At 44.2% G+C, this 10,031-nt stretch overlaps 1 protein-coding gene across 1 annotated transcript; it reads right to left on the reverse strand.

Annotated features, from left to right (window-relative positions):
* Positions 1–728: 728 nt before the first annotated feature.
* gata2a (GATA binding protein 2a) lies at positions 729–9,669 on the reverse strand. The gene is made up of 6 exons (XM_082533309.1): positions 9,557–9,669; positions 8,918–9,321; positions 7,576–8,151; positions 4,738–4,883; positions 2,633–2,758; positions 729–1,934 (listed from the first exon to the last, which is right to left on the reverse strand). Exons 2-6 carry the CDS (start codon positions 9,144–9,146, stop codon positions 1,635–1,637), a joined length of 1,377 nt encoding a protein of 458 aa, XP_082389435.1. The 5' UTR covers positions 9,147–9,321; positions 9,557–9,669; the 3' UTR covers positions 729–1,634.
* Between the last annotated feature and the right edge of the window lie 362 nt (positions 9,670–10,031).

Below are 10,031 nucleotides of genomic sequence, written 5' to 3' on the forward strand. Positions count from 1 at the left end.
CACCCTGGCCGAGGCAGAGAGAGAGAGGGCTACTCCGACAGACGCGGGGACCAAGAGCAGCTCCTGCTGAACTGAACTCATGACTCAGTATTTTTCACATGCAAATTCATCAAGAATTTGGCTGTTAGAGATTTTTTTTTTTAAGTAAAGAAGAAGGAGACCTTGCATGTATTACTTGGTTAAATTAGGTGTGAATTAGGGTTTGCATTTGTGTGAGAGCATGTGGGTCTGTGCATATGTATGACTGTATGACTTGGGAGCCCTTGGTTGGAGCCTGCTGTCTGGGTACAATGGTCCAGCCCGGGGCTTTAACTCCACAAAGAGGCCTTTTCTTAACAACGAGCCATCACAGATAGAGGAGGAGCCTGACCAAAGCATTACCACGCTTAAGGGATCACAGAGCTTCCCTTGATACATCTGATATCACTTATGATTTTAATAATCAAGTAGTCTTCATTAAAAGGACCGTTCAGGCCATAATGTGTGTGCACATTACTGTGAAAACACTTCAGACACATGATGTGTTCTATCAAAGAGGTACATTATCAAACCTTAAACAAACAGAATCACAATGAGAAATCCACCAACATAGCAGGAGTAGTTTAAAAACAAACTGGGCTCAGGTTGTTGGGTTTTTTTAAAGGGAAGGAGTGGTCACGCTGTTTTTCTTCTCTTTACTGCCCTTTGTCAGTTGGAATGTGTGCAGCGTATAAGGATAGAGACAGATCTTACCTCAGTATTAAACTTTATTTCCTTTTCTGTGTGAGATGGAAAAATGATAAAAACGTACAGCTCAGGGACTTTTTCATCTAAGACAGGTCAGTGTTTTCTTTACATAATAACCACAAAATTAAAATCAGACGTTTTCCTTGTGTTGGACAAAAGCTTAAAGAGTGAAAATAAATTATCGTAGCAATAATTATAACAATATAACAACAATAATAGCAATTAAGCATTTATAAACACTCTATTTACTGCGTTTTTTTTGTTTGTTTGTTTGCTTTGTTTTCATAAAACTCTGTTATCAAAAACAGGTGGTGTGTACAATCCAGCATGTTAGAGGGGCACTGGTTTTGGGGTGTACTGTTGGTTGGATCTGACTGGTCAGGAACAGGGGCGCATGACTTCTGCGGCAGTCTGTTTAGCCAGTCTGAAGACTTCCAGCACTGAGGAGCAGTCGTGAACGACAGCCTGGGGATGGACAGGGCGCGTGTGTCTCAGTATATAATGAGATGGTCGTGAGGTGAAAACAGCGGTTCTTTTTAAGCCCTCTCATGAGTTTCCTGTTGCAGGATCAAGGAGAGGTGGGTACCAAAGTGACTTAGTAAAAAATAAGCAAAAAAAGAATGACAAACATCTCCAATCCTGCTATCCCCTGTCACCCAAGGACTAACGAACCCCTCCTCACATTAGCTCTTTACAGAGTCCACTTAAGTCTCGCTCTCCGCAGCGGCTCATCAGTGAAGTCAGCCGTGACGCAGCCATAAGTCATCAAGTCCGACTGAAAGTCTTTTCCCTACAACCACTGTACACGAAACAAGGCTGCTCAGCTGTCGTGACTCGGGAGGCCATTTAGTGTTTATGGCGATGTGATGACTCCTACAGGCGAGGGGGGCTCTGGGTCTGAAAAGGCCTCAGTGAGGCTCAGCCCAGACCGGCGAGCGATTGGAGTGGTGGGGGTGACCGAATGAAGGGTGAATGGGCGTGGGCGTTGGCAGCATGTGTCCCGAGTGGCTGAAGGGGGGCAGGTGACCCATGTGGGTCATGTGACTGGCGAGGCCAGGCGCACCACCAAAGGGAGAGGCCTTGTCCTGCATGCATTTGGAGAGCTCGTCAAAGCCGTCCCCTGATCGTTTGTTCCTCTTGGACTTGCTGGACATCTTGCGGTTGCGTGTCTGGATGCCTTCTTTCTTCATGGTCAGAGGTCTGTTGACCTGTGAAGAGCAGAAGAGCGGCACATTAGCTCAGGCGTGGCGAACAAAAGCACCACTGACAGTGTGAATACAGCATTGTAGACATTTAGGTTTAGGTTACTGTCACAGCTCCTTTACAGCCTCTTTATTTTAAATCTTAGCAGAAATATGTCACATGTTGCATGTTTACTGTTTTTTTACTATCCCAATAGCCTTTTATGAATAACCTCAGCGTTATTCATAAAAGGCTATAAATAATGAGCAGCTGTTTTGCATATATAGCTCCATTATAAAGCGAGTCAGGGGCGTGTGGGTTTTTTTAATCTTTTGTTTAATTGTCCAAACCAAACAGAACCACAGTGCTCATTAATGAATACACCGGGATGAGGACCAGGCTGGGCTCTGAAAGGAGCAGCCAGCAGACAAATCCTCATCAGTGTAACCGACGCCGTTACACTGAATGACAGTCCCACCCGGCAGCCTCTCTGGGGAGTAACGCCCCCCATTGAAACAACGATGGTTTAATAAAAAAGCCGCCCGGTGGGTTCTGCTCGACAGTGTGAGCAGGCTTTGCCTCCCCACTCTCACTTTCTGTGCTCCTAAATCGATACGAGCTGTCCGCCCACTTAACCAGTTAAGGATCAGCAGCCCTCCCCTCCTCCTTCCATTCCAAACCCCACACTCATTTTTCTCCCCCCCCCCCTCCCGAAGCTACTTACATTGTGCAGTTTAAAGTAAAGGCCGCAGGCGTTGCACACCGGATCTCCGTTCCCGTTGCGCCTCCAAAGGGTGGTGGTGGTGGTCTGGCAGTTTGCACAGCAGGTGCCTGCACGTCTAGCAGCGGACTGAAGGAAGCAGGAAAAATGCATCATAAATACTAAACTCGGTCACTTGTGGAAGGGAGGTCAGCGCAGGCGCATCACAGTAGATTTCGTCTGAACCATTAGCAGCAGCAGAAGCATCATTTAGATTAAAATAAAGCCGTAACACTGATACCTTATCCCAGAAAATGTGCGACACGACGGGAAAGTTAACGGGAGGTTTTTCTTAAACTTCTTAAACGGCGGCACGTGAGGTCCCATCTCTGACCGCACAAATATGTGCAGACAAACATCAAAAGAAGCGACACACAGACTGGAGAAATTACTTAACTTCTCTATTGAATCAATTGGATGTATGTCGCCCGCTACAACTATGATCAAATTTTGTAATTTGTGCAATAAGACATGGAGCCATTTTTTTCTTTCTCCCCCCCCCCCTGCAGACGTCTCTCACGCTACTCTACAGGCCCGCTAGTAATTTTATTTAATGATAAGTATCCTATTAATGGAGGTCCTGCGTAAACTCTGCATTTTATCACGATCCAAGAAAAAAAATGGGCTGCGAGTCGTGTGAGACACGGTGTCCTGTCTGACAATATGCCGCCGTGCCCATTACGGATCGATTTTCCACACATAATAAAAAGCATTAGCTTCACATGCAAGGAGCCTCCGGTTCCGTGCCGTGCGTGCAGCATCCAGGTTAGTCTTTTAATTCATTTCAGGTGGAGTCGTTGCTGTTTACCTGGCGAGTAGCAGCAGCAACAACAACCCAGGTCATTTTCATATGAGGTAAAATATAAATGCATCATAATTTAAATTTAAAAAATGCAAAGCGACTGTGCGTTAAGCCTAGCACTGCCCACCGATAATGACAAACAAGAGAACAACATAAATCCATTTATTTTCCAGTCCCCGCCCCTCGCGGTCTGTCTCTTCACACATAAGCGGCTCCTCCAGTGTTGTGATAATCTCTTTATAGTATATGTCAGTCTAGCCATAGAGAATGCAGAGCGCTGGTTGAAGGCGGAAACAGCCGGGAGCCTGACTTCCTTATCTGGGCCGGCCAGATATCCGGATAGGAAACAACTGGATGCCCCTTTGAACACAACTCTGAAAAACACTTGAGCTGAAAATGCAAAAGCTACAGCCACATGGGCCGACCCAGTGGAAAATGTAATGGACTTTTTTTCTCTTTTACGAATAGGAACGACGTGGAAATCGTCAAGGAACAACACGAAAAACGATCATTTCAAAAACGAGTTTTAGTATTTCAGGAAAAAAAAATGCGGTGTAATTTTTCGAATTTAGCAGAAAGTGTTAATGAAGACCATCAGAGCCATCATAATGAGGTTGTGTGAACGAAGTCAAAGGTTACGCAGCTCAAAACAATTTATTAGTTTAGACCTTATTTTTTTAATACCTTAATTAATATAAATCGGCACATTATTATTATTATTATTAGTATTATTATTAGTATTATTATTATTATTATTATGCAATTTGATTACAAATTATATCTATAAAATATTTTAACAAAATATATATAAAGCATACTAGATAGATAGATAGATAGATAGATAGATAGATAGATAGATAGATAGATAGATAGATAGATAGATAGATAGATAGCCCCGTTTTTAGCAGGTTTATTGTGAATAAAGACTGAGCAGCTCTGCAACATGGCACAGCTACCACAGGATTCCTCTCTGTCATTGCTGCCTTTCATTTACTCAAGCATGGTGTTAACTAAAGCAGCATGGGCATTGGTATCAGTAACAGTATCAGAAGTACCAGCAATAATGATAGCAGGAACAATGGCAATAGTAGCAGTATTGTAACAGGCCATGAAGGCGGATCATCGGGGGGTGAGAGGGACAAACAATTCCAGGAAGATCATAGGGAAAATATAACTTTCCTGGAATTGTGCTGCCGGCATCTGCTTTGTGCTCATATTTGGGTGCCTTCTCTCAGAGTGAGGGGATGGAGCGAGATGTAGGACTCACCAGTCTCCGTTTGGGCTTGATAAGTGGTCGGTTCTGGCCGTTCATCTTGTGGTACAGTCCGCAGGCGTTGCACAGGTAGTGGCCGGTACCGTCCCGCCGCCACAGCGGGGTGGACGTAGCACCACAGTTTACACATTCACGGCCCTCTGCATATAGTTCAAGAGGAGGAGACAAAAGGAAATTTTATATAATTAAAAAGTTCCCCCCTCTTTGTGGAGCAGCATATAGCAGCTGTGTAGCACAACCTGGTCAGGTAGTTATAGTAGAGTGGTGCATGACCTCAGATGGCCTTGTAATATGAAGTCAAAAATTGGGGTAGTGACAAACATCCATATCAGTGTGCAGGTGTACCAAGTGTGCACGGCTGCCCAGGACACAGACACCTCTATGTAAATTGATCTGGAGTGGGGAGGCCACAGACAGCCAAAACATGTCCAGAGGTGTCCAACAAGAAGAGTAAGACACACCATCAAATTAAGCCTACATTATTGATCAGCTTAGTGGGCACCCACGAGAGGAAAGTAAGTGTGTGTAGGTGGTATTAAATGTGTCGGAAAGTGTTTGATGAGAAGCTTGCGTGCTGGTTGGTGTCAGAAACAGCAGTGAGACAGCATTGTATCAGCACAAGTTGTAATATAGTTTCTATCATTCTTGGTGACTGGATCAATAGTCAGTGTCCTGTGTGTGCGCATTCTCTTCTGTACAAGCTGCTTAAAGAAAAACTATTCCCACAAGTTTTTCTTCCCCCGTTCAGGTTTGACTTCAAACAGCCTGTTGCTAAACCAAAGCTCATTTAATTCAGGTGTTCCCCTCTCCCTAGAGCATCACCTCATTATTTCTGTTATAATGCCAGCGACACCCAAAGTCCCACCCTTGCACCACAATAGGACCTGACCTGAGCAAAAAGGAAAAAAAAGGCTAGGTTCCTTTTGAAATGCATTTCTTGTGTTTTCGTACCTCCCTTCTCTTCCCCTTAAAGAATTTCACAAGTCAAGCGACCACACACAAGCAGTCTCATTAATATGTTTTACATATTCGCCCACAATGACTTACAACTTTTTGCCTTGCACAATGCTCAGTGTTGAAATACGAAAAACAAATGGGAAGGCGAAACAGCTCCGTGCATAAGGTGAGCTGCACGAGGGGAAGGAGCTGTGGGTTTGAGGGCCAGTTCAACAGGAAGCCGTACCGTGAGGTATTCGTGCTGACAGAGAAAATGTCATTGTGGCATTTTGTCCAACAATCAATCACAATTACTGGCACTGGACATTGACTTTGATAGATAAGAGCCTTTTTTTTCTTTTTCTAACGTCGTGGCAGATATGTTTGTGTTGCTGATTCAGGCACAGTCTGGTCAGGCTCTTTTAAATGTCACAGTATAACATTTCTCCACCACAACAGCTCATATTCGCTCAGTATTATCAGGCACCGAGCATTCCCCAGGTGTGTTAAAAAGCACGGCGACAAAGGATGACAATGCAGATAATTGCAAAGCTACATTTGGAACAATTTGTTAACACACTGCATTTTTTGTTATTTCACGTCCATTCTTTCTTTTGTCCAGTAACTCAGTGCACCACAGCTGGAACAATGTAGGGAAATTACACACTCATTAAGCAGGCTGAGTTGTTTTTTCAAATGTCTGCCCATTAGTGTCAGGCATAAAGTCTAAGTATCCCCCCTTAAATTTGACTCCCAGCACATGCAGCATATTGAATCAAAATCCTGTCCAGACAGTCAGAAAATATGCTGCTTTATTATGAACATTTTAATGTCTTTAAATTTAAGGGGAAATGGGAAACTGCTTGAGTCCTTTTTTAAAAATCCATGGTTGCTCATTGCACCAGAATGCACTCTCATCTTCACGGAGAATCAGATCTGCTGTGAACTTGCTCGCCCCTCCACTTCATGTCAGCACAGCGGGCCAAGGCCGTGCTTAAAAACACAAACAGCAGGGCTCTGTCGCCTGTGCTTTGTTAGTGCTGGGGAGAGCGGTGGGCGGGGTGGAGGTCGTGATTTGTTCACTTGGAGGTATACAGGATATGGCAGGAGCCAGGGCGTCGTGACTCCCTCGTTTTTTAAGCGCAATAAAGGCCACGTTTAAAAGAAAACAAGCCTGTGGCACGAACATGTACCTGCCTGAGCACCGTTGATGGTGTGGCGTCTGAATGTAAAGTTAGTGTGTAAAAAAATGTCAGTGTTGGACTTTTTTCTCTCTGCTCAAAAAGCGGCTAAATTATTTCACTTATTTTTAAAAACATATACTTAACCAGTTTATATGCATCGTTTAGTTGTTATTTATATATAAAAACATATACATATGAATAACCAGTCAGTCCCAAAAATTATATAATCCCACTTTCGTTCTCTATTTTTTGCCTATTCGCCTCGATTACACTGACATTTTAAGAGAATGAATCACACAAGTATGAAAAAAAGTGTAATGGGTGAAATAAGACTTGACAGTGTCCGATGTGGAAATTATCGCTCTTTTTTCCGTATAAGCAACTCACTGGAGCAACAAGTCTGAGCCACGAAGTTTACATAATACAAGCATTAAGAAATTGATAAATGTAATTACACCTGTGAATAAATGAAAGAGAAAATAAAAGAATAAAATGATGCTCGCACCATAGTGGAAATACTAATATCACCTTTACGTGGAGACCAATGAAATATTCATCAACCGATGATTGGTTGTGTAAACTAACCTATATTGCGCAACGCTTCACCGCTCAGCTGAATAAACCATAACCATTTAATTAGGCCTTATCGATTTGATCTGCCATCTGATGAGAAAAAGGGGGGAGGGGGGCTCAAAACACACGTGAGACTCACCTGAGCTCGATCTGGCTTTGCTTTTGCATTTGGGCGTAAAGCTGGACGAGGACCCGCCGAGCAGGCTGCCGGGATGGAAGAGACTGCCGCCGTATTCGTGGGGTGTAGAGAGAGAGTAGGCCGGGTAGGTTGGGATAGGGTGATGCGTGGCTGGGGCCTGGCTGTTCATCGAGGCCAGGCCGCTGCGGAGCGGACTGCAGCTCTCCATTTTCATGCCGTCCGTCAGCGGCACTTGGTACTTTATCGACTCTTTCTCATCCATCCTGGTTGAGGTGGAGGTCGGAGAGGTAGGGCCGGGGTCCGGGGACACGTCTTTTGGAGGGGTAGGGGGGAAACTGTACAAGTGCGGGCTGGAATGCGACGCTGGAGTGAGCGAAGACACCGGAGCGGTGCCGGTGCTGCTACTACAGGGGTAGCCGGAGCCGGCGGGGTGAAGGCCGGGTTTGCTGAAGTGGCTGACCGCCCATGCGTTGTGGTGGTGTGCAGCAGACAGAGCTGCTTTACCGGGGTCCAGCCAGGGAATACCGGGGCTGTGGATGAGGTGTGGCCGGCAGACCTGGTTCCCAGTGAGGCGAGCTGAAAACCATAACAGTCTATTTAATATGGCTGTATTCTGCTTTAATTTCTCAGTAATTCACAAGTCTTATCATTAGTTTACAACTCAGTTAAAAAAAATCTTACCTGTTAAATTCCCTGAATTTCTCAAATCCGACATTTAGCTCCAGATGTAGATAAAATATTCGTAGTTGATTTTAAATAATAGATTTATTTTTTTTTAAATCGAAATTAAGTAACCTCTCTACAAATAGTTTCCATTAAATGAAAGCAGCCGATATAGCATTATGAAAGCCTACAAAAGTGTTAAATAAACAGCGCTCCTTGTCTGGGCATTATCTTTTCGTCCGCAGCAGCTCTCGGACTAAAGGTTGTTATTAGTAAATTTGCGCTTTTTATTTTATATCCGGGAAGTGCCTCTCTCCCTCCAGAAACTCCTGCCCCAACAGAGAGGGGTTAAGTGACATACTTCCCTTTCCTCTTGCTGTCATTTGTTAGAAATTCCTTTTATGTTGGTGAATTGACCCAGGAAAGTCAAGAAGGACTTTTTCTAACTAATTGCTGCAGAGGCTTTTGTTGTTAGGCTGGCAATAAGCTTTTTTACACACAAAAATCATTAGCCTTTAATATCACACACACACATTAAAATTATGGTATTATACGACTCTTTTAAAACATGGATCTATAAATGGATTTTTTTAAATACAATTTTATTTATATTGTATTTTCAGACATCTTATCTTATCTGGCCTCACACTTGGTGATCGTAAACTTGAGCGCATCTTACCGTGTGCTTGGCTGTAGGTGACCCTTGCTCGGGAGTTGGTGTAGTAGGGGTTCCCTTGAGAGTCCAAGTGGTTCAGAAACATATCAACCTCGTCCTGCGGCAGTAAAGGCGCCATGGGCTCCATGTAGTTGTGGCTCAGGCTGTGGTGGTGAGAGTCCGGGTGCTGACCGTTCAGCACAGCATGATGGTGCGCCATCCACCGAGACTGATCTGCCGCTGCGACCTCCATGTCTGAGCTGACAGTCTCTATTTTTCCCCTCTCCCCTTGAATGCCTCTCTGTTTAGGCTTTATTTGCCTCCAAGTGGAAGTCGATTCCTCCTTAAAATATAGTTCCTGAACTGTGATTTACAGCAGAAATAGAATCCTTAAATAACTCGCTCTCCCTTCTTCTCCTCTGGGATACCTGCAAAGAGACGAAAGCAACATATTAGTTTAACGACACGTCTCTCCTTCCATGCAAAATCGAAGCACCCTTCGTTTTTTATCTAATTATAGCGGGTGACACGTAAAGTAAACTTTGCACAATTTAGGGTTCCTGCCATTACAAGTCGGAAAAAACAAGACATCGCTGTCTCCAAGTCGAAGCAACGCATCCTGTATCCGCATAAAGAAAACACTTAAATGTCTCCTCTGGATACCTGTTGCAGTTGTGATCAGCTGATGGTATACAGAGCCCTGGATGTGTAAACCTCTTGATCCTTGCAGTGCTCAGGCGCATTAATGAGATGTGGGGCAGACTGATGCGGCTGGCGCCAGTAAATTCCCATATCAAGCCATGGGGGGCGGGGCGTCGGTCTGGACCAATCATAGCGAGCACTGCCGCAATTGGCTAAATGCGTCCCTGCTCTCCTTCTTTCAATTTTCATTTTCCTGCACCGAAAAACTAAAAGACTTATCAATCAGCAGTGTAATTTCTCGGGGATCTTTTTTTTCGCTCATGAAGCTCAAACGAAATGAGCAATCGACCTCTGATAATCTGCCTTTTTAGCGACGGGCTGAAGACAGAGCCTAACAATGTGTGAAATTTACACCTTAATATATATGGCCCAGTGTTAGCTTTTTACAACGTACCCATGCAGGCGTAGCTCCCCTTGGTCTCTATAAACCCATTTA

This window comes from Aulonocara stuartgranti, assembly GCF_965226115.1.
Source record: "Aulonocara stuartgranti genome assembly, chromosome: 5".
Classification (NCBI taxonomy): Eukaryota; Metazoa; Chordata; class Actinopteri; order Cichliformes; family Cichlidae; genus Aulonocara; species Aulonocara stuartgranti.

What these genes read in the sequence shown, in the direction of transcription:
- gata2a (XM_082533309.1), bottom strand. Translation starts at nt 9,146, where the DNA reads ATGGAGGTCGCAGCGGCAGATCAGTCTCGGTGGATGGCGCACCATCAT. An exon ending in CAAAGCCAGATCGAGCTCAG is followed by an intron (nt 4,884 to 7,575) that starts GTGAGTCTCACG and finishes AACTATATGCAG; the next exon opens with AGGGCCGTGAATGTGTAAAC. An exon ending in TTTACTTTAAACTGCACAAT is followed by an intron (nt 1,935 to 2,632) that starts GTAAGTAGCTTC and finishes TGCTCTTCACAG; the next exon opens with GTCAACAGACCTCTGACCAT.